This window comes from Pelecanus crispus, chromosome 8, assembly GCF_030463565.1.
Source record: "Pelecanus crispus isolate bPelCri1 chromosome 8, bPelCri1.pri, whole genome shotgun sequence".
NCBI classification, from domain to species: domain Eukaryota; kingdom Metazoa; phylum Chordata; class Aves; order Pelecaniformes; family Pelecanidae; genus Pelecanus; species Pelecanus crispus.
This window is the reverse complement of record NC_134650.1, coordinates 21,684,108-21,707,336: the sequence shown is the minus strand read 5'-3', so window position 1 is coordinate 21,707,336 and position 23,229 is coordinate 21,684,108. Positions and strand designations below refer to the sequence as shown.

Sequence of the window (23,229 nt, the reverse complement as noted above, 5' to 3'; positions counted from 1 at the left end):
CGGTTCGCTGGGAATGGAGCTAAGGAAGAGCGAGGAACCGCTCCCAGGGCTAGCGGTGGCTCTGATCCTGCTCATCTGCGTGTCGGTGATGAGAGCAGAAGCCGCCCAGTATGCTGTGCCCGAAGAGGCGGAAAGAAGCTCCTTTGTGAGTAACATCGCCAAAGATTTGGGACTGACTGGTGAGGAATTATCGGCTCTACAGGCTCGGGTTGTTCCTGAAGGGAAAAAGCAATATTTACAGCTGAACAAACACACCGGGGATTTGGTGGTGCGAGAGCAGAAGGACCGGGAGGAGCTGTGCGGGTAGAGCGAGCCCTGCCTGGTGTGTTTCGAGGTGCTGCTGGAGAGCCCACTGCAGTCCTTCCGAGCTGGGGTAAGCCTCACCGACATAAATGATCATGCTCCCGTGTTCTTAAATTAAGAGATAGTTTTAAAGATCCCGGAAACTGCAATGCCGGAGGCTCGATTTTTGTTGGAAAGCGCTCAGGATCCAGATGTGGGGAACAACAGTCTATAGCATTACAGTATCAGCTCGAACGACTATTTCCATATCTACACCCGGCGGCGGAGTGGTGGCAGGAGGTACGCCGAGCTAGTGTTGGACTGAGCCCTGGACCAAGAGCAGCAGGCAGAAGTGGCTTTCAGTGTCATGGCTGTGGATGGTGGGTCTTCACCGTGCTCTGGTACAGCCTTAATCCGCGTGGTAGTTCTGGGTATAAATGACAACATCCAGGTATTTACCTAGAGTCTGTATAAAGTCCGGGTATTGGAAAATAGCTCCCAGGATACCTTAGTAGTGTCAGTGTCTGATAGCGATTTAGACTCAGGAACGAACGGGGAAATACCCTATTCCATAGCCCAAAATTCAGAGGCAAACGCCAGACGTTTAAAATAAATTCAGAGACAGGGCAGATTCGACTCAAAAAGCTAGTGGATTATGAAGAAACAAAGACCTACGAGATAGACGTCCAGGCCATAGACGGAGGGGGCCTGTCCGCACACTGCAAGGTGGAGGTGCAGGTGGAAGACGTGAACGACAATGCCCCCGAGATGATCATCACCTCCCTCACCAGCACCCTCTCGGAAGCCGCGCCGCCTAACACCGTGCTGGCCCTCTTCAATGTGTGGGACCGGAACTCGGGGGACAACGGCAGGACGAACTGCGAGCTCCGGGCGAGCAGTCGTTCAACATCACGCAGCTACGGCCGACGCCTACGCGCTGGTAACATCGGAGGCGCTGGACCGGGAAGAGGTGGCGAGTACAAAGTGATGGTGCGGGCTCGCGACGAAGGCTCCCCCGCGCACTCGGCGACGAACACGTTGCTCGTGCGGCTCTTGGACGTGAACGACAACGCACCCACCTTCGCCCAGGCCATTTACACCATGGTGCTGAGCGAAACGAGCCCGCGGGGAGAAGCCTGGGCCGCCTGAGCGCCACGGACACCGACACGGGAAAAAACGCCCGAGTGAGATACGCGCTGGGGCCGACCCCGCCGAGTGCCGCCGCCGCGGCATCCTTCGTCTCCGTGGACGCGGAGCCGGGCGCTGCGCTCGCTGGACTAAGAGGAAGTGCGCGCCTTCGAGGTGGCGGTGCATGCTGCCGACGGCGGCTCGCCGCCGCTCAGCGCCCAGGCGGTGCTGCGCGTGGTGGTGCGGGACGAGAACGACAACGCGCCCGTCGTGCTGCACCCACCCCCCGACAGCAGCGCGGCCGCGAGCGAGCTGGTGCCGCGTTGGGCGCGGGCGGGCTACCTGGTGGCCAAAGTGGTGGCGGTGGATGCGGACGCGGGGCAGAACGCGTGGCTGTCGTACGAGCTGGCCAAGGCGGCGGAGCCGGGGCTGTTCCGCGTGGGGCTGCACAGCGGCGAGGTGCGGACGGCGCGACCCGTGGCGGACCGGGACGCGCCCCGGCAGAAGCTCGTCGTGCTGGTGCGAGACCGCGGACAGCCGCCGCGCTCCGCCACCGTCACGCTCGGCATCGCCCTGGTGGACGGCTTCTCCGACGCCTTCCTCCAGCTCAACCACGCTCCCGCGGGGACGCAGCAGGCGGCAGAGGAGGACCTGCTCACCACCTAACTCATAGCTTCCCTGGGCTGCGTCTCGTCGCTCTTCCTCCTGTCCGTCCTCGCCTTTGTCGGCTGCTCAAACTCGGCAAGGCTCGCCTCCGGCCACGCCCTTCGCCTCCCTCTGCGCGCTGCTAAGCTGACAGAAAATTCACCACCGACAGCATGGAGGAGGCCGCACGGGCACTCTGTAGCCGGCTAACCGCTACGAAGTGTGCCTGACCACCGGCTCCGGAGCGAATTCCAGTTCCTGAGGCCAGTCCTGCTCAGCCCGCAAAGGAGCGCTGAGGCGGGGGCGGGCGAGGACGAAGAAGCGCTGCGCAGCTCGCAGCCCGCTGGCGAGTGGGAAGCCAACCCGGGGGGCACAGCCCCTCCTCCCGTTCAGCCGCCGGACTGGCCGGCCGGCCGGCAGGCGCGTCCACGCCCGAGCCTTGCTGGGAGCCGCCTGCGTTCCCCGTCCTCAGCCTGAGATTCCCGAGCAGACGTAGCGCCGCGCTGTGCTGGTACCTGCGCGGAGCTGCCCCCGCGGAGGCCCTCGCGCGGCTGGCTTCTCCGGCCGGGGAAGGCGGCTCAGTCCCTCCGGGCTGAGCCTCCGCCCCACGGTGCCGTGGGAAACGCCTTGTGCTTGTCCCGGCGCCGTGTTTGTCGAAGGGCACGGCTCGGCCTCGCGGGAGCCAAGCGCGCCCGCCCGCCCGCGGGCTCTGGGCAGCGGGGAGCCGGGGAAGACGCGGGGCAGCTGCCGGCGCTGCCCGTGCGCTCGGAGCGCAGCGGCGGCCCCGCAGGGCTCCCGGCGCTCCTTCCCTGCGCTTCCCTCCCCGGCGCGGTGTGCGCGCGTCCTGCCGCGGGGCCGCGACGCGGGCGAGCGGCCGGCAGCCGCGCGTGTGCGCACGGGTCCGTGTGCCGGGGCGAGGCGGCAGCGCGGGCAGCGGGCGGCGGCGGGCGCAGTGCCGCCGCGCGCCGCAGGGTGGTGCTCCCGGCCAAGGCGGCGCCGAGCGGCTGCGGGCGGGGAGGCGGCCGAGCCCAGCCCGGCCCTGCCCAGCCCAGCCGAGCCGGGCAGCGGCGGCGGCGAGCGGCGGCGAGCGGTGCCCCGTGCCATCCGCTGCCGGGCCGCGGCGGCCGCGCTCCGGGCCGCCAGCCGGACTCGGCGAGAGGGAGGGCGCCCGCCCGCCGCCCCGCCGCGCCGCGCTGCTGCCGGGCGCCGCTTTCCGCGGAGGACTGCGCGGGCGATCCGCGAGACGGAGGCTGCCCGCCGCCCCGACATGGCGATCGCAAGGCAAGTGCTTTGTCTCTCTGCTTTCCTTTCCCTGCCGCACGCTCGCTCCGAGCCCATCCGCTACTCCGTGGCCGAGGAGGCGGAGAGCGGCTCCGTGGTAGCCAACGTGGCGGAGGACGCGGGGCTGGCCCCGGCGCAGCTCGCGGATCGCCGCGCCCGCCTGGCCTCGGAGGACGGCCGGCAGCACTTTCGCTTAGACCGCGGCACCGGCCGCCTCGTAGTGGCGGAGAGGCTGGACCGGGAGGAGCTGTGCGGACAGTCCGGGGCATGCACGCTCTCCTTCGAGCTCCTGCTGGCAAACCCCCTGCAGTTCTTTCGGGTCGAGGTGGCGGTGGAGGACATCAATGACCATTCGCCCGTTTTCCCGGAGGAACGAGTGGCCTTTAAGATCCCGGAAACGAGCAACCCGGGCTCGCGTTTCCCGCTGGAGGGAGCTCGGGACCTCGATGTTGGCAGCAACAGCATCCAGGCTTACAGCATCGCTCCCGAGAACGACTACTTCAGTGTCTCCTTTGGGACTCGGAGTAAGAGCACAAAGTATGTTGAACTGGTCTTGGAAAAGGCGCTAGACAGAGAGGAGCAGGCAGAGGTGGATTTCAGTCTCATCGCGGTGGACGGGGGCTCTCCGCCCAGGAGCGGGACCACCCAAATCCACATTGTCGTTCTAGATGCAAATGACAACGCTCCCGTCTTCACGCAGGAGCTGTACGTTGGGCAGGTTTTGGAAAACGCGCCGGAGGGCTCTGTGGTCCTCAGCGTGGTGGCAACCGATGGTGATGTGGGAGTTAACGGGGACATCAGCTATCAGCTCAGCCAAGCGGTGGGCCAGAGCCACTCAGCATTCACAATTGACCCCACGAGCGGTGAAATCAAACTCACAAAGCCTCTGGACTTTGAGGCGGCAGAGAATCACGAGCTCAGCGTGCGGGCCACGGACGGTGGGGGCCTCTCGGCAATCTGCAAGGTGTTGGTGGAGGTGGTGGATGTGAATGACAATGCACCGGAGCTGACGGTCAGTTCCTTCAACAGCCCCCTTCCCGAGAACGCATTGCCCGGGACAGTGGTGGCCCTCTTTACTGTCAGGGACCGGGATGCTGGTGCCAACGGGAAGATCTCCTGTGCCCTCGAAGACCAGCTGTCATTCTCCCTGCGGCCAGCCTATAAGAATTACTACGAGCTGGCGACCGTGAGCGCGCTGGACCGGGAGGAGACGGCGCGGTACATCCTCACTGTCACAGCAGCAGACGCAGGGTCACCTCCTCTCACGACCACCCAGACCTTCACGGTAGACATCTCCGATGTCAACGACAATGCACCTGTCTTCAACCAGACATCGTACACCATGTACGTGCGTGAGAACAACGTCCCCACGGTCCTTGTTGGAGCTGTCAGCGCCTCGGATGCTGACGTGGGGCCCAATGCCAAGGTGACCTACTTCCTGGCACCCGCCCGCCCCACAGAGCAGCCTCCCTGCTCCTGCATCTCTGTGAACGCTGAGAACGGGCACGTGTTTGTGCTGCGGCCCCTCGACTACGAGCAGGTGAGGCAGATTGAGGTCTTGGTGAGCGCCTCCGATGCGGGGTCTCCTCCCCTCAGTGCCAATGTCACAGTCCGTCTTGTCGTGGTGGACGAGAATGACAATGCGCCACTGGTGCTGCACCCCGCCCAGGACGGCAGCCCGCTGTCCAGCGAGCTGGTGCCCATGTCGGCTGAGGCCGGGTACCTCATCACCAAAGTGGTGGCCGTCGACACCGACTCGGGGCAGAACTCGTGGCTCTCGTACCACCTGCTGAGGGCCACCGACCCCGGGCTGTTTGCAGTGGGTGCCCAAAGCGGGGAGGTGCGGCTGAGGAGGCCTGTGACGGAGAGGGATGCCGTGAAGCAGAAGCTCGTCGTCCTGGTGCGAGACAACGGGCGACCACCACTGTCGTCCACCGCGGCGCTGAGCGCACTCCTGCTCCGTGACTTCTCAGACGTGCGCCTACCGCACAGCAGCCTGGCCACGGAGGATGAGGGTGGCTCCCTGACAACCTATTTAATCATTTCGTTGGTCTTTGTCTCACTCCTCTTCCTCGCGTCCGTGGCAGCCTTTGTCGCTCATAAGGCGTGCAAGAGAAAGGAGCTGAAGGGCGGGCATGTGCTTTACGGTGCCGGCAACATGCAGAGCGGCCTGGCCGACGCGGCCGCTGCAGGGACCCTGCCCCATGCCTATTGCTATGAGATCAGCCTCACGACGGGCTCGGGCAACAGCGAGTTCAAGTTCCTGAAGCCCATCCTCCCCAGCCTGCCACCACAGCACTGTGCCACGGGCAGGGGCACCGACGACGAGCAGGATTTCCCCCGTGGCCCTGTCACCACGGAGGACATGGCACCAGACAAACCCGGGATGCTCTCTGCAGAACAGTTCAATGGCCTTTCCTTTAACTAGCATGGAGTCAGCACAACCAGAGGCTTCATGCAACATGTGGCAACGGTTCCTCCAGACTAAATCCGCACCTGCAATTGGCGGCACCGATTTCCCTCAAATTCTAAGGCAGAAGAAAGGCTGTCTCCCCCTCCAAAAAAGCAAGCAAACAAAAGAACCTAAAGGCTCCCTCACTCAGGAAACGTTATGTTTCAGCTCTGTTGCAGCCATTTCTGAAATGCTTTGAGAGGGGGGTTAGTTCCAGGGCCCCCAGCTACGTTCTTGTCTCACTTGCTCTCAGGCAAGACCGTGGACCTCTTATTCTGTGCTATAACGCAATGGCAAGGTTGGGCAGACAAATCACATGCTCGCTGAAATGCACGTAGCCCTCCTCCCGGGTCAGGAAGGCAAGGAAGTTGTGAGTACTGTGTTACAGTGTGGTGCAAGCACGGGGCTCTTTCTCCTGTGGGTCCTGCATGTCCCTGTCCGAGATGCGTGGGCTCCGTGTGTTTTGCCTGCTGGTCACTACGTCTGTCCGTACAGCTGTTGTGTGTCTGCATATGCTGCACGAAGGCTGCCCAGCGAGGAAGGGAGTTGCTCACATTCAGCCACTGGCGCTGCACGCAATTCCAGCTCAGCAGGCAAGAAGGCTGTTCTGATCCTTTGGATGCAGAAGTCCCGTCTTCTCTGAGGGAGAGCAGCAAAACGCACGATAATATTTTCCTGTGGCCCGTAAGGGGGGTCTGGGCGGGCTGTCTCCTTGGGATTGCCTTGGAAGCATAGCAGCACTAAAGGGTGTTTGGATAGGCTGTAACTGTACAGAGCTGTGAAAACATGTTCATTGTCTTTGGGTGGATCGTATGAAAACTCCACCAGTCGCTTCAAAGAGCATTTTGTGAAGCTAGAATCGAGATGAACTTGGAAAAGGGCCACTGAGCCTGGTCTCATCTTTGTTGCTCCCAAACTCAGAGGCTTCTCGATGGGAGTGGAAAGCTGTCCCGGTATGATTTTCTGGGTTTGTGTTAGGGCGTTTGCCTTCTCCTTGTTGCCCTTTCTCCTTCCACTCAGCAAACCGTGTTTGAGCATTGTCTTACCTGTTCCTCTTAAGAAGGACTGTTACCCCATGTATAACAACGGACTGTTTGGATGAAGGCAGTGAGTGTGGCACGGAATATTCGGAAACCCTCACGCTGCGTTGTGCTGCAGCTATAAACTGTACCGTTGTAAACCGGGAAACCCTTGTGTGTAAACGTGAAATAAAGAGAACACCTGCATGCCGTGTGTGGAGACGGTCTTTGTAGAGAGGTTCTTTCTGGGAAATCTCTGTCAAAGTTTTCAAAAGGCCAGGGGTCGTCTTCTCATTTTGCCCCTTGGCTGAGGTAAGGTTGAGCGGGTACATTCCTTCAGTTTGGAGACGCAGCTGATAGAGAATTCAGGAAAATCGTGGGGAGCCAGGATTTGCTGGCAGGCCTGTACGGGTCTTCTGAGCACTGACCTCCTGGCTGCAACAGGGCCCGGTTAGATCCAGGTCAGGGGAAAGTGGCCCCTACCCGCAGTGTAGGGTCCCTGGTCCCTGGGTGTGCAAAGGCCTCTGCAAAGCAGAGAGGTGGGGAGAGTGGCCTTTCCAACTCTGCCGACAGCTCCAGCTGCGGGGGCGGGCGAGGACGAAGAAGCGCTGCGCAGCTCGCAGCCCGCTGGCGAGTGGGAAGCCAACCCGGGGGGCACAGCCCCTCCTCCCGTTCAGCCGCCGGACTGGCCGGCCGGCCGGCAGGCGCGTCCACGCCCGAGCCTTGCTGGGAGCCGCCTGCGTTCCCCGTCCTCAGCCTGAGATTCCCGAGCAGACGTAGCGCCGCGCTGTGCTGGTACCTGCGCGGAGCTGCCCCCGCGGAGGCCCTCGCGCGGCTGGCTTCTCCGGCCGGGGAAGGCGGCTCAGTCCCTCCGGGCTGAGCCTCCGCCCCACGGTGCCGTGGGAAACGCCTTGTGCTTGTCCCGGCGCCGTGTTTGTCGAAGGGCACGGCTCGGCCTCGCGGGAGCCAAGCGCGCCCGCCCGCCCGCGGGCTCTGGGCAGCGGGGAGCCGGGGAAGACGCGGGGCAGCTGCCGGCGCTGCCCGTGCGCTCGGAGCGCAGCGGCGGCCCCGCAGGGCTCCCGGCGCTCCTTCCCTGCGCTTCCCTCCCCGGCGCGGTGTGCGCGCGTCCTGCCGCGGGGCCGCGACGCGGGCGAGCGGCCGGCAGCCGCGCGTGTGCGCACGGGTCCGTGTGCCGGGGCGAGGCGGCAGCGCGGGCAGCGGGCGGCGGCGGGCGCAGTGCCGCCGCGCGCCGCAGGGTGGTGCTCCCGGCCAAGGCGGCGCCGAGCGGCTGCGGGCGGGGAGGCGGCCGAGCCCAGCCCGGCCCTGCCCAGCCCAGCCGAGCCGGGCAGCGGCGGCGGCGAGCGGCGGCGAGCGGTGCCCCGTGCCATCCGCTGCCGGGCCGCGGCGGCCGCGCTCCGGGCCGCCAGCCGGACTCGGCGAGAGGGAGGGCGCCCGCCCGCCGCCCCGCCGCGCCGCGCTGCTGCCGGGCGCCGTTTTCCGCGGAGGACTGCGCGGGCGATCCGCGAGACGGAGGCTGCCCGCCGCCCCGACATGGCGATCGCAAGGCAAGTGCTTTGTCTCTCTGCTTTCCTTTCCCTGCCGCACGCTCGCTCCGAGCCCATCCGCTACTCCGTGGCCGAGGAGGCGGAGAGCGGCTCCGTGGTAGCCAACGTGGCGGAGGACGCGGGGCTGGCCCCGGCGCAGCTCGCGGATCGCCGCGCCCCGCCTGGCCTCGGAGGACGGCCGGCAGCACTTTCGCTTAGACCGCGGCACCGGCCGCCTCGTAGTGGCGGAGAGGCTGGACCGGGAGGAGCTGTGCGGACAGTCCGGGGCATGCACGCTCTCCTTCGAGCTCCTGCTGGCAAACCCCCTGCAGTTCTTTCGGGTCGAGGTGGCGGTGGAGGACATCAATGACCATTCGCCCGTTTTCCCGGAGGAACGAGTGGCCTTTAAGATCCCGGAAACGAGCAACCCGGGCTCGCGTTTCCCGCTGGAGGGAGCTCGGGACCTCGATGTTGGCAGCAACAGCATCCAGGCTTACAGCATCGCTCCCGAGAACGACTACTTCAGTGTCTCCTTTGGGACTCGGAGTGAGGACGACAAATATGTTGAACTGGTCTTGGAAAAGGCGCTAGACAGAGAGGAGCAGGCAGAGGTGGATTTCAGTCTCATCGCGGTGGACGGGGGCTCTCCGCCCAGGAGCGGGACCACCCAAATCCACATTGTCGTTCTAGATGCAAATGACAACGCTCCCGTCTTCACGCAGAAGCTGTACGTTGGGCAGGTTTTGGAAAACGCGCCGGAGGGCTCTGTGGTCCTCAGCGTGGTGGCAACCGATGGTGATGTGGGAGTTAACGGGGACATCAGCTATCAGCTCAGCCAAGCGGTGGGCCAGAGCCACTCAGCATTCACAATTGACCCCACGAGCGGTGAAATCAAACTCACAAAGCCTCTGGACTTTGAGGCGGCAGAGAATCACGAGCTCAGCGTGCGGGCCACGGACGGTGGGGGCCTCTCGGCAATCTGCAAGGTGTTGGTGGAGGTGGTGGATGTGAATGACAATGCACCGGAGCTGACGGTCAGTTCCTTCAACAGCCCCCTTCCCGAGAACGCATTGCCCGGGACAGTGGTGGCCCTCTTTACTGTCAGGGACCGGGATGCTGGTGCCAACGGGAAGATCTCCTGTGCCCTCGAAGACCAGCTGTCATTCTCCCTGCGGCCAGCCTATAAGAATTACTACGAGCTGGCGACCGTGAGCGCGCTGGACCGGGAGGAGACGGCGCGGTACATCCTCACTGTCACAGCAGCAGACGCAGGGTCACCTCCTCTCACGACCACCCAGACCTTCACGGTAGACATCTCCGATGTCAACGACAATGCACCTGTCTTCAACCAGACATCGTACACCATGTACGTGCGTGAGAACAACGTCCCCACGGTCCTTGTTGGAGCTGTCAGCGCCTCGGATGCTGACGTGGGGCCCAATGCCAAGGTGACCTACTTCCTGGCACCCGCCCGCCCCACAGAGCAGCCTCCCTGCTCCTGCATCTCTGTGAACGCTGAGAACGGGCACGTGTTTGTGCTGCGGCCCCTCGACTACGAGCAGGTGAGGCAGATTGAGGTCTTGGTGAGCGCCTCCGATGCGGGGTCTCCTCCCCTCAGTGCCAATGTCACAGTCCGTCTTGTCGTGGTGGACGAGAATGACAATGCGCCACTGGTGCTGCACCCCGCCCAGGACGGCAGCCCGCTGTCCAGCGAGCTGGTGCCCATGTCGGCTGAGGCCGGGTACCTCATCACCAAAGTGGTGGCCGTCGACACCGACTCGGGGCAGAACTCGTGGCTCTCGTACCACCTGCTGAGGGCCACCGACCCCGGGCTGTTTGCAGTGGGTGCCCAAAGCGGGGAGGTGCGGCTGAGGAGGCCTGTGACGGAGAGGGATGCCGTGAAGCAGAAGCTCGTCGTCCTGGTGCGAGACAACGGGCGACCACCACTGTCGTCCACCGCGGCGCTGAGCGCACTCCTGCTCCGTGACTTCTCAGACGTGCGCCTACCGCACAGCAGCCTGGCCACGGAGGACGAGGGTGGCTCCCTGACAACCTATTTAATCATTTCGTTGGTCTTTGTCTCACTCCTCTTCCTCGCGTCCGTGGCAGCCTTTGTCGCTCATAAGGCGTGCAAGAGAAAGGAGCTGAAGGGCGGGCATGTGCTTTACGGTGCCGGCAACATGCAGAGCGGCCTGGCCGACGCGGCCGCTGCAGGGACCCTGCCCCATGCCTATTGCTATGAGATCAGCCTCACGACGGGCTCGGGCAACAGCGAGTTCAAGTTCCTGAAGCCCATCCTCCCCAGCCTGCCACCACAGCACTGTGCCACGGGCAGGGGCACCGACGACGAGCAGGATTTCCCCCGTGGCCCTGTCACCACGGAGGACATGGCACCAGACAAACCCGGGATGCTCTCTGCAGAACAGTTCAATGGCCTTTCCTTTAACTAGCATGGAGTCAGCACAACCAGAGGCTTCATGCAACATGTGGCAACGGTTCCTCCAGACTAAATCCGCACCTGCAATTGGCGGCACCGATTTCCCTCAAATTCTAAGGCAGAAGAAAGGCTGTCTCCCCCTCCAAAAAAGCAAGCAAACAAAAGAACCTAAAGGCTCCCTCACTCAGGAAACGTTATGTTTCAGCTCTGTTGCAGCCATTTCTGAAATGCTTTGAGAGGGGGGTTAGTTCCAGGGCCCCCAGCTACGTTCTTGTCTCACTTGCTCTCAGGCAAGACCGTGGACCTCTTATTCTGTGCTATAACGCAATGGCAAGGTTGGGCAGACAAATCACATGCTCGCTGAAATGCACGTAGCCCTCCTCCCGGGTCAGGAAGGCAAGGAAGTTGTGAGTACTGTGTTACAGTGTGGTGCAAGCACGGGGCTCTTTCTCCTGTGGGTCCTGCATGTCCCTGTCCGAGATGCGTGGGCTCCGTGTGTTTTGCCTGCTGGTCACTACGTCTGTCCGTACAGCTGTTGTGTGTCTGCATATGCTGCACGAAGGCTGCCCAGCGAGGAAGGGAGTTGCTCACATTCAGCCACTGGCGCTGCACGCAATTCCAGCTCAGCAGGCAAGAAGGCTGTTCTGATCCTTTGGATGCAGAAGTCCCGTCTTCTCTGAGGGAGAGCAGCAAAACGCACGATAATATTTTCCTGTGGCCCGTAAGGGGGGTCTGGGCGGGCTGTCTCCTTGGGATTGCCTTGGAAGCATAGCAGCACTAAAGGGTGTTTGGATAGGCTGTAACTGTACAGAGCTGTGAAAACATGTTCATTGTCTTTGGGTGGATCGTATGAAAACTCCACCAGTCGCTTCAAAGAGCATTTTGTGAAGCTAGAATCGAGATGAACTTGGAAAAGGGCCACTGAGCCTGGTCTCATCTTTGTTGCTCCCAAACTCAGAGGCTTCTCGATGGGAGTGGAAAGCTGTCCCGGTATGATTTTCTGGGTTTGTGTTAGGGCGTTTGCCTTCTCCTTGTTGCCCTTTCTCCTTCCACTCAGCAAACCGTGTTTGAGCATTGTCTTACCTGTTCCTCTTAAGAAGGACTGTTACCCCATGTATAACAACGGACTGTTTGGATGAAGGCAGTGAGTGTGGCACGGAATATTCGGAAACCCTCACGCTGCGTTGTGCTGCAGCTATAAACTGTACCGTTGTAAACCGGGAAACCCTTGTGTGTAAACGTGAAATAAAGAGAACACCTGCATGCCGTGTGTGGAGACGGTCTTTGTAGAGAGGTTCTTTCTGGGAAATCTCTGTCAAAGTTTTCAAAAGGCCAGGGGTCGTCTTCTCATTTTGCCCCTTGGCTGAGGTAAGGTTGAGCGGGTACATTCCTTCAGTTTGGAGACGCAGCTGATAGAGAATTCAGGAAAATCGTGGGGAGCCAGGATTTGCTGGCAGGCCTGTACGGGTCTTCTGAGCACTGACCTCCTGGCTGCAACAGGGCCCGGTTAGATCCAGGTCAGGGGAAAGTGGCCCCTACCCGCAGTGTAGGGTCCCTGGTCCCTGGGTGTGCAAAGGCCTCTGCAAAGCAGAGAGGTGGGGAGAGTGGCCTTTCCAACTCTGCCGACAGCTCCAGCTGCGGGGGCGGGCGAGGACGAAGAAGCGCTGCGCAGCTCGCAGCCCGCTGGCGAGTGGGAAGCCAACCCGGGGGGCACAGCCCCTCCTCCCGTTCAGCCGCCGGACTGGCCGGCCGGCCGGCAGGCGCGTCCACGCCCGAGCCTTGCTGGGAGCCGCCTGCGTTCCCCGTCCTCAGCCTGAGATTCCCGAGCAGACGTAGCGCCGCGCTGTGCTGGTACCTGCGCGGAGCTGCCCCCGCGGAGGCCCTCGCGCGGCTGGCTTCTCCGGCCGGGGAAGGCGGCTCAGTCCCTCCGGGCTGAGCCTCCGCCCCACGGTGCCGTGGGAAACGCCTTGTGCTTGTCCCGGCGCCGTGTTTGTCGAAGGGCACGGCTCGGCCTCGCGGGAGCCAAGCGCGCCCGCCCGCCCGCGGGCTCTGGGCAGCGGGGAGCCGGGGAAGACGCGGGGCAGCTGCCGGCGCTGCCCGTGCGCTCGGAGCGCAGCGGCGGCCCCGCAGGGCTCCCGGCGCTCCTTCCCTGCGCTTCCCTCCCCGGCGCGGTGTGCGCGCGTCCTGCCGCGGGGCCGCGACGCGGGCGAGCGGCCGGCAGCCGCGCGTGTGCGCACGGGTCCGTGTGCCGGGGCGAGGCGGCAGCGCGGGCAGCGGGCGGCGGCGGGCGCAGTGCCGCCGCGCGCCGCAGGGTGGTGCTCCCGGCCAAGGCGGCGCCGAGCGGCTGCGGGCGGGGAGGCGGCCGAGCCCAGCCCGGCCCTGCCCAGCCCAGCCGAGCCGGGCAGCGGCGGCGGCGAGCGGCGGCGAGCGGTGCCCCGTGCCATCCGCTGCCGGGCCGCGGCGGCCGCGCTCCGGGCCGCCAGCCGGACTCGGCGAGAGGGAGGGCGCCCGCCCGCCGCCCCGCCGCGCCGCGCTGCTGCCGGGCGCCGTTTTCCGCGGAGGACTGCGCGGGCGATCCGCGAGACGGAGGCTGCCCGCCGCCCCGACATGGCGATCGCAAGGCAAGTGCTTTGTCTCTCTGCTTTCCTTTCCCTGCCGCACGCTCGCTCCGAGCCCATCCGCTACTCCGTGGCCGAGGAGGCGGAGAGCGGCTCCGTGGTAGCCAACGTGGCGGAGGACGCGGGGCTGGCCCCGGCGCAGCTCGCGGATCGCCGCGCCCGCCTGGCCTCGGAGGACGGCCGGCAGCACTTTCGCTTAGACCGCGGCACCGGCCGCCTCGTAGTGGCGGAGAGGCTGGACCGGGAGGAGCTGTGCGGACAGTCCGGGGCATGCACGCTCTCCTTCGAGCTCCTGCTGGCAAACCCCCTGCAGTTCTTTCGGGTCGAGGTGGCGGTGGAGGACATCAATGACCATTCGCCCGTTTTCCCGGAGGAACGAGTGGCCTTTAAGATCCCGGAAACGAGCGACCCGGGCTCGCGTTTCCCGCTGGAGGGAGCTCGGGACCTCGATGTTGGCAGCAACAGCATCCAGGCTTACAGCATCGCTCCCGAGAACGACTACTTCAGTGTCTCCTTTGGGACTCGGAGTGAGGACGACAAATATGTTGAACTGGTCTTGGAAAAGGCGCTAGACAGAGAGGAGCAGGCAGAGGTGGATTTCAGTCTCATCGCGGTGGACGGGGGCTCTCCGCCCAGGAGCGGGACCACCCAAATCCACATTGTCGTTCTAGATGCAAATGACAACGCTCCCGTCTTCACGCAGAAGCTGTACGTTGGGCAGGTTTTGGAAAACGCGCCGGAGGGCTCTGTGGTCCTCAGCGTGGTGGCAACCGATGGTGATGTGGGAGTTAACGGGGACATCAGCTATCAGCTCAGCCAAGCGGTGGGCCAGAGCCACTCAGCATTCACAATTGACCCCACGAGCGGTGAAATCAAACTCACAAAGCCTCTGGACTTTGAGGCGGCAGAGAATCACGAGCTCAGCGTGCGGGCCACGGACGGTGGGGGCCTCTCGGCAATCTGCAAGGTGTTGGTGGAGGTGGTGGATGTGAATGACAATGCACCGGAGCTGACGGTCAGTTCCTTCAACAGCCCCCTTCCCGAGAACGCATTGCCCGGGACAGTGGTGGCCCTCTTTACTGTCAGGGACCGGGATGCTGGTGCCAACGGGAAGATCTCCTGTGCCCTCGAAGACCAGCTGTCATTCTCCCTGCGGCCAGCCTATAAGAATTACTACGAGCTGGCGACCGTGAGCGCGCTGGACCGGGAGGAGACGGCGCGGTACATCCTCACTGTCACAGCAGCAGACGCAGGGTCACCTCCTCTCACGACCACCCAGACCTTCACGGTAGACATCTCCGATGTCAACGACAATGCACCTGTCTTCAACCAGACATCGTACACCATGTACGTGCGTGAGAACAACGTCCCCACGGTCCTTGTTGGAGCTGTCAGCGCCTCGGATGCTGACGTGGGGCCCAATGCCAAGGTGACCTACTTCCTGGCACCCGCCCGCCCCACAGAGCAGCCTCCCTGCTCCTGCATCTCTGTGAACGCTGAGAACGGGCACGTGTTTGTGCTGCGGCCCCTCGACTACGAGCAGGTGAGGCAGATTGAGGTCTTGGTGAGCGCCTCCGATGCGGGGTCTCCTCCCCTCAGTGCCAATGTCACAGTCCGTCTTGTCGTGGTGGACGAGAATGACAATGCGCCACTGGTGCTGCACCCCGCCCAGGACGGCAGCCCGCTGTCCAGCGAGCTGGTGCCCATGTCGGCTGAGGCCGGGTACCTCATCACCAAAGTGGTGGCCGTCGACACCGACTCGGGGCAGAACTCGTGGCTCTCGTACCACCTGCTGAGGGCCACCGACCCCGGGCTGTTTGCAGTGGGTGCCCAAAGCGGGGAGGTGCGGCTGAGGAGGCCTGTGACGGAGAGGGATGCCGTGAAGCAGAAGCTCGTCGTCCTGGTGCGAGACAACGGGCGACCACCACTGTCGTCCACCGCGGCGCTGAGCGCACTCCTGCTCCGTGACTTCTCAGACGTGCGCCTACCGCACAGCAGCCTGGCCACGGAGGACGAGGGTGGCTCCCTGACAACCTATTTAATCATTTCGTTGGTCTTTGTCTCACTCCTCTTCCTCGCGTCCGTGGCAGCCTTTGTCGCTCATAAGGCGTGCAAGAGAAAGGAGCTGAAGGGCGGGCATGTGCTTTACGGTGCCGGCAACATGCAGAGCGGCCTGGCCGACGCGGCCGCTGCAGGGACCCTGCCCCATGCCTATTGCTATGAGATCAGCCTCACGACGGGCTCGGGCAACAGCGAGTTCAAGTTCCTGAAGCCCATCCTCCCCAGCCTGCCACCACAGCACTGTGCCACGGGCAGGGGCACCGACGACGAGCAGGATTTCCCCCGTGGCCCTGTCACCACGGAGGACATGGCACCAGACAAACCCGGGATGCTCTCTGCAGAACAGTTCAATGGCCTTTCCTTTAACTAGCATGGAGTCAGCACAACCAGAGGCTTCATGCAACATGTGGCAACGGTTCCTCCAGACTAAATCCGCACCTGCAATTGGCGGCACCGATTTCCCTCAAATTCTAAGGCAGAAGAAAGGCTGTCTCCCCCTCCAAAAAAGCAAGCAAACAAAAGAACCTAAAGGCTCCCTCACTCAGGAAACGTTATGTTTCAGCTCTGTTGCAGCCATTTCTGAAATGCTTTGAGAGGGGGGTTAGTTCCAGGGCCCCCAGCTACGTTCTTGTCTCACTTGCTCTCAGGCAAGACCGTGGACCTCTTATTCTGTGCTATAACGCAATGGCAAGGTTGGGCAGACAAATCACATGCTCGCTGAAATGCACGTAGCCCTCCTCCCGGGTCAGGAAGGCAAGGAAGTTGTGAGTACTGTGTTACAGTGTGGTGCAAGCACGGGGCTCTTTCTCCTGTGGGTCCTGCATGTCCCTGTCCGAGATGCGTGGGCTCCGTGTGTTTTGCCTGCTGGTCACTACGTCTGTCCGTACAGCTGTTGTGTGTCTGCATATGCTGCACGAAGGCTGCCCAGCGAGGAAGGGAGTTGCTCACATTCAGCCACTGGCGCTGCACGCAATTCCAGCTCAGCAGGCAAGAAGGCTGTTCTGATCCTTTGGATGCAGAAGTCCCGTCTTCTCTGAGGGAGAGCAGCAAAACGCACGATAATATTTTCCTGTGGCCCGTAAGGGGGGTCTGGGCGGGCTGTCTCCTTGGGATTGCCTTGGAAGCATAGCAGCACTAAAGGGTGTTTGGATAGGCTGTAACTGTACAGAGCTGTGAAAACATGTTCATTGTCTTTGGGTGGATCGTATGAAAACTCCACCAGTCGCTTCAAAGAGCATTTTGTGAAGCTAGAATCGAGATGAACTTGGAAAAGGGCCACTGAGCCTGGTCTCATCTTTGTTGCTCCCAAACTCAGAGGCTTCTCGATGGGAGTGGAAAGCTGTCCCGGTATGATTTTCTGGGTTTGTGTTAGGGCGTTTGCCTTCTCCTTGTTGCCCTTTCTCCTTCCACTCAGCAAACCGTGTTTGAGCATTGTCTTACCTGTTCCTCTTAAGAAGGACTGTTACCCCATGTATAACAACGGACTGTTTGGATGAAGGCAGTGAGTGTGGCACGGAATATTCGGAAACCCTCACGCTGCGTTGTGCTGCAGCTATAAACTGTACCGTTGTAAACCGGGAAACCCTTGTGTGTAAACGTGAAATAAAGAGAACACCTGCATGCCGTGTGTGGAGACGGTCTTTGTAGAGAGGTTCTTTCTGGGAAATCTCTGTCAAAGTTTTCAAAAGGCCAGGGGTCGTCTTCTCATTTTGCCCCTTGGCTGAGGTAAGGTTGAGCGGGTACATTCCTTCAGTTTGGAGACGCAGCTGATAGAGAATTCAGGAAAATCGTGGGGAGCCAGGATTTGCTGGCAGGCCTGTACGGGTCTTCTGAGCACTGACCTCCTGGCTGCAACAGGGCCCGGTTAGATCCAGGTCAGGGGAAAGTGGCCCCTACCCGCAGTGTAGGGTCCCTGGTCCCTGGGTGTGCAAAGGCCTCTGCAAAGCAGAGAGGTGGGGAGAGTGGCCTTTCCAACTCTGCCGACAGCTCCAGCTGCGGGGGCGGGCGAGGACGAAGAAGCGCTGCGCAGCTCGCAGCCCGCTGGCGAGTGGGAAGCCAACCCGGGGGGCACAGCCCCTCCTCCCGTTCAGCCGCCGGACTGGCCGGCCGGCCGGCAGGCGCGTCCACGCCCGAGCCTTGCTGGGAGCCGCCTGCGTTCCCCGTCCTCAGCCTGAGATTCCCGAGCAGACGTAGCGCCGCGCTGTGCTGGTACCTGCGCGGAGCTGCCCCCGCGGAGGCCCTCGCGCGGCTGGCTTCTCCGGCCGGGGAAGGCGGCTCAGTCCCTCCGGGCTGAGCCTCCGCCCCACGGTGCCGTGGGAAACGCCTTGTGCTTGTCCCGGCGCCGTGTTTGTCGAAGGGCACGGCTCGGCCTCGCGGGAGCCAAGCGCGCCCGCCCGCCCGCGGGCTCTGGGCAGCGGGGAGCCGGGGAAGACGCGGGGCAGCTGCCGGCGCTGCCCGTGCGCTCGGAGCGCAGCGGCGGCCCCGCAGGGCTCCCGGCGCTCCTTCCCTGCGCTTCCCTCCCCGGCGCGGTGTGCGCGCGTCCTGCCGCGGGGCCGCGACGCGGGCGAGCGGCCGGCAGCCGCGCGTGTGCGCACGGGTCCGTGTGCCGGGGCGAGGCGGCAGCGCGGGCAGCGGGCGGCGGCGGGCGCAGTGCCGCCGCGCGCCGCAGGGTGGTGCTCCCGGCCAAGGCGGCGCCGAGCGGCTGCGGGCGGGGAGGCGGCCGAGCCCAGCCCGGCCCTGCCCAGCCCAGCCGAGCCGGGCAGCGGCGGCGGCGAGCGGCGGCGAGCGGTGCCCCGTGCCATCCGCTGCCGGGCCGCGGCGGCCGCGCTCCGGGCCGCCAGCCGGACTCGGCGAGAGGGAGGGCGCCCGCCCGCCGCCCCGCCGCGCCGCGCTGCTGCCGGGCGCCGTTTTCCGCGGAGGACTGCGCGGGCGATCCGCGAGACGGAGGCTGCCCGCCGCCCCGACATGGCGATCGCAAGGCAAGTGCTTTGTCTCTCTGCTTTCCTTTCCCTGCCGCACGCTCGCTCCGAGCCCATCCGCTACTCCGTGGCCGAGGAGGCGGAGAGCGGCTCCGTGGTAGCCAACGTGGCGGAGGACGCGGGGCTGGCCCCGGCGCAGCTCGCGGATCGCCGCGCCCGCCTGGCCTCGGAGGACGGCCGGCAGCACTTTCGCTTAGACCGCGGCACCGGCCGCCTCGTAGTGGCGGAGAGGCTGGACCGGGAGGAGCTGTGCGGACAGTCCGGGGCATGCACGCTCTCCTTCGAGCTCCTGCTGGCAAACCCCCTGCAGTTCTTTCGGGTCGAGGTGGCGGTGGAGGACATCAATGACCATTCGCCCGTTTTCCCGGAGGAACGAGTGGCCTTTAAGATCCCGGAAACGAGCAACCCGGGCTCGCGTTTCCCGCTGGAGGGAGCTCGGGACCTCGATGTTGGCAGCAACAGCATCCAGGCTTACAGCATCGCTCCCGAGAACGACTACTTCAGTGTCTCCTTTGGGACTCGGAGTGAGGACGACAAATATGTTGAACTGGTCTTGGAAAAGGCGCTAGACAGAGAGGAGCAGGCAGAGGTGGATTTCAGTCTCATCGCGGTGGACGGGGGCTCTCCGCCCAGGAGCGGGACCACCCAAATCCACATTGTCGTTCTAGATGCAAATGACAACGCTCCCGTCTTCACGCAGAAGCTGTACGTTGGGCAGGTTTTGGAAAACGCGCCGGAGGGCTCTGTGGTCCTCAGCGTGGTGGCAACCGATGGTGATGTGGGAGTTAACGGGGACATCAGCTATCAGCTCAGCCAAGCGGTGGGCCAGAGCCACTCAGCATTCACAATTGACCCCACGAGCGGTGAAATCAAACTCACAAAGCCTCTGGACTTTGAGGCGGCAGAGAATCACGAGCTCAGCGTGCGGGCCACGGACGGTGGGGGCCTCTCGGCAATCTGCAAGGTGTTGGTGGAGGTGGTGGATGTGAATGACAATGCACCGGAGCTGACGGTCAGTTCCTTCAACAGCCCCCTTCCCGAGAACGCATTGCCCGGGACAGTGGTGGCCCTCTTTACTGTCAGGGACCGGGATGCTGGTGCCAACGGGAAGATCTCCTGTGCCCTCGAAGACCAGCTGTCATTCTCCCTGCGGCCAGCCTATAAGAATTACTACGAGCTGGCGACCGTGAGCGCGCTGGACCGGGAGGAGACGGCGCGGTACATCCTCACTGTCACAGCAGCAGACGCAGGGTCACCTCCTCTCACGACCACCCAGACCTTCACGGTAGACATCTCCGATGTCAACGACAATGCACCTGTCTTCAACCAGACATCGTACACCATGTACGTGCGTGAGAACAACGTCCCCACGGTCCTTGTTGGAGCTGTCAGCGCCTCGGATGCTGACGTGGGGCCCAATGCCAAGGTGACCTACTTCCTGGCACCCGCCCGCCCCACAGAGCAGCCTCCCTGCTCCTGCATCTCTGTGAACGCTGAGAACGGGCACGTGTTTGTGCTGCGGCCCCTCGACTACGAGCAGGTGAGGCAGATTGAGGTCTTGGTGAGCGCCTCCGATGCGGGGTCTCCTCCCCTCAGTGCCAATGTCACAGTCCGTCTTGTCGTGGTGGACGAGAATGACAATGCGCCACTGGTGCTGCACCCCGCCCAGGACGGCAGCCCGCTGTCCAGCGAGCTGGTGCCCATGTCGGCTGAGGCCGGGTACCTCATCACCAAAGTGGTGGCCGTCGACACCGACTCGGGGCAGAACTCGTGGCTCTCGTACCACCTGCTGAGGGCCACCGACCCCGGGCTGTTTGCAGTGGGTGCCCAAAGCGGGGAGGTGCGGCTGAGGAGGCCTGTGACGGAGAGGGATGCCGTGAAGCAGAAGCTCGTCGTCCTGGTGCGAGACAACGGGCGACCACCACTGTCGTCCACCGCGGCGCTGAGCGCACTCCTGCTCCGTGACTTCTCAGACGTGCGCCTACCGCACAGCAGCCTGGCCACGGAGGACGAGGGTGGCTCCCTGACAACCTATTTAATCATTTCGTTGGTCTTTGTCTCACTCCTCTTCCTCGCGTCCGTGGCAGCCTTTGTCGCTCATAAGGCGTGCAAGAGAAAGGAGCTGAAGGGCGGGCATGTGCTTTACGGTGCCGGCAACATGCAGAGCGGCCTGGCCGACGCGGCCGCTGCAGGGACCCTGCCCCATGCCTATTGCTATGAGATCAGCCTCACGACGGGCTCGGGCAACAGCGAGTTCAAGTTCCTGAAGCCCATCCTCCCCAGCCTGCCACCACAGCACTGTGCCACGGGCAGGGGCACCGACGACGAGCAGGATTTCCCCCGTGGCCCTGTCACCACGGAGGACATGGCACCAGACAAACCCGGGATGCTCTCTGCAGAACAGTTCAATGGCCTTTCCTTTAACTAGCATGGAGTCAGCACAACCAGAGGCTTCATGCAACATGTGGCAACGGTTCCTCCAGACTAAATCCGCACCTGCAATTGGCGGCACCGATTTCCCTCAAATTCTAAGGCAGAAGAAAGGCTGTCTCCCCCTCCAAAAAAGCAAGCAAACAAAAGAACCTAAAGGCTCCCTCACTCAGGAAACGTTATGTTTCAGCTCTGTTGCAGCCATTTCTGAAATGCTTTGAGAGGGGGGTTAGTTCCAGGGCCCCCAGCTACGTTCTTGTCTCACTTGCTCTCAGGCAAGACCGTGGACCTCTTATTCTGTGCTATAACGCAATGGCAAGGTTGGGCAGACAAATCACATGCTCGCTGAAATGCACGTAGCCCTCCTCCCGGGTCAGGAAGGCAAGGAAGTTGTGAGTACTGTGTTACAGTGTGGTGCAAGCACGGGGCTCTTTCTCCTGTGGGTCCTGCATGTCCCTGTCCGAGATGCGTGGGCTCCGTGTGTTTTGCCTGCTGGTCACTACGTCTGTCCGTACAGCTGTTGTGTGTCTGCATATGCTGCACGAAGGCTGCCCAGCGAGGAAGGGAGTTGCTCACATTCAGCCACTGGCGCTGCACGCAATTCCAGCTCAGCAGGCAAGAAGGCTGTTCTGATCCTTTGGATGCAGAAGTCCCGTCTTCTCTGAGGGAGAGCAGCAAAACGCACGATAATATTTTCCTGTGGCCCGTAAGGGGGGTCTGGGCGGGCTGTCTCCTTGGGATTGCCTTGGAAGCATAGCAGCACTAAAGGGTGTTTGGATAGGCTGTAACTGTACAGAGCTGTGAAAACATGTTCATTGTCTTTGGGTGGATCGTATGAAAACTCCACCAGTCGCTTCAAAGAGCATTTTGTGAAGCTAGAATCGAGATGAACTTGGAAAAGGGCCACTGAGCCTGGTCTCATCTTTGTTGCTCCCAAACTCAGAGGCTTCTCGATGGGAGTGGAAAGCTGTCCCGGTATGATTTTCTGGGTTTGTGTTAGGGCGTTTGCCTTCTCCTTGTTGCCCTTTCTCCTTCCACTCAGCAAACCGTGTTTGAGCATTGTCTTACCTGTTCCTCTTAAGAAGGACTGTTACCCCATGTATAACAACGGACTGTTTGGATGAAGGCAGTGAGTGTGGCACGGAATATTCGGAAACCCTCACGCTGCGTTGTGCTGCAGCTATAAACTGTACCGTTGTAAACCGGGAAACCCTTGTGTGTAAACGTGAAATAAAGAGAACACCTGCATGCCGTGTGTGGAGACGGTCTTTGTAGAGAGGTTCTTTCTGGGAAATCTCTGTCAAAGTTTTCAAAAGGCCAGGGGTCGTCTTCTCATTTTGCCCCTTGGCTGAGGTAAGGTTGAGCGGGTACATTCCTTCAGTTTGGAGACGCAGCTGATAGAGAATTCAGGAAAATCGTGGGGAGCCAGGATTTGCTGGCAGGCCTGTACGGGTCTTCTGAGCACTGACCTCCTGGCTGCAACAGGGCCCGGTTAGATCCAGGTCAGGGGAAAGTGGCCCCTACCCGCAGTGTAGGGTCCCTGGTCCCTGGGTGTGCAAAGGCCTCTGCAAAGCAGAGAGGTGGGGAGAGTGGCCTTTCCAACTCTGCCGACAGCTCCAGCTGCGGGGGCGGGCGAGGACGAAGAAGCGCTGCGCAGCTCGCAGCCCGCTGGCGAGTGGGAAGCCAACCCGGGGGGCACAGCCCCTCCTCCCGTTCAGCCGCCGGACTGGCCGGCCGGCCGGCAGGCGCGTCCACGCCCGAGCCTTGCTGGGAGCCGCCTGCGTTCCCCGTCCTCAGCCTGAGATTCCCGAGCAGACGTAGCGCCGCGCTGTGCTGGTACCTGCGCGGAGCTGCCCCCGCGGAGGCCCTCGCGCGGCTGGCTTCTCCGGCCGGGGAAGGCGGCTCAGTCCCTCCGGGCTGAGCCTCCGCCCCACGGTGCCGTGGGAAACGCCTTGTGCTTGTCCCGGCGCCGTGTTTGTCGAAGGGCACGGCTCGGCCTCGCGGGAGCCAAGCGCGCCCGCCCGCCCGCGGGCTCTGGGCAGCGGGGAGCCGGGGAAGACGCGGGGCAGCTGCCGGCGCTGCCCGTGCGCTCGGAGCGCAGCGGCGGCCCCGCAGGGCTCCCGGCGCTCCTTCCCTGCGCTTCCCTCCCCGGCGCGGTGTGCGCGCGTCCTGCCGCGGGGCCGCGACGCGGGCGAGCGGCCGGCAGCCGCGCGTGTGCGCACGGGTCCGTGTGCCGGGGCGAGGCGGCAGCGCGGGCAGCGGGCGGCGGCGGGCGCAGTGCCGCCGCGCGCCGCAGGGTGGTGCTCCCGGCCAAGGCGGCGCCGAGCGGCTGCGGGCGGGGAGGCGGCCGAGCC

General features: G+C 62.9%; 3 protein-coding genes and 2 pseudogenes across 3 annotated transcripts; all 5 read left to right on the top strand.

Annotated features, from left to right (window-relative positions):
• The first annotated feature begins 13 nt into the window (after window positions 1-13).
• Window positions 14-2,265, top strand: LOC104034023 (protocadherin beta-14-like; annotated as a pseudogene).
• Window positions 2,266-3,322: 1,057 nt separating this feature from the next.
• On the top strand, window positions 3,323-5,764 carry LOC142594204 (protocadherin beta-15-like). Its single transcript, XM_075715686.1, has one exon. The coding sequence runs from the start codon at window positions 3,323-3,325 to the stop codon at window positions 5,762-5,764; it is 2,442 nt and encodes an 813-aa protein (XP_075571801.1).
• Window positions 5,765-8,358: 2,594 nt separating this feature from the next.
• Window positions 8,359-10,801, top strand: LOC142594203 (protocadherin beta-15-like; annotated as a pseudogene).
• Window positions 10,802-13,395: 2,594 nt separating this feature from the next.
• Window positions 13,396-15,837, top strand: LOC142594202 (protocadherin beta-15-like). The gene has a single exon (XM_075715685.1). It carries the CDS (start codon window positions 13,396-13,398, stop codon window positions 15,835-15,837), a length of 2,442 nt encoding a protein of 813 aa, XP_075571800.1.
• Window positions 15,838-18,431: 2,594 nt separating this feature from the next.
• LOC142594201 (protocadherin beta-15-like) lies at window positions 18,432-20,873 on the top strand. Its single transcript, XM_075715684.1, has one exon. It carries the CDS (start codon window positions 18,432-18,434, stop codon window positions 20,871-20,873), a length of 2,442 nt encoding a protein of 813 aa, XP_075571799.1.
• Window positions 20,874-23,229: the final 2,356 nt, after the last annotated feature.

Bases quoted from the DNA above. Each gene is read 5' to 3' on its own strand.
- LOC142594204 (XM_075715686.1), top strand. From the start codon at position 3,323: ATGGCGATCGCAAGGCAAGTGCTTTGTCTCTCTGCTTTCCTTTCCCTG.
- LOC142594202 (XM_075715685.1), top strand. From the start codon at position 13,396: ATGGCGATCGCAAGGCAAGTGCTTTGTCTCTCTGCTTTCCTTTCCCTG.
- LOC142594201 (XM_075715684.1), top strand. From the start codon at position 18,432: ATGGCGATCGCAAGGCAAGTGCTTTGTCTCTCTGCTTTCCTTTCCCTG.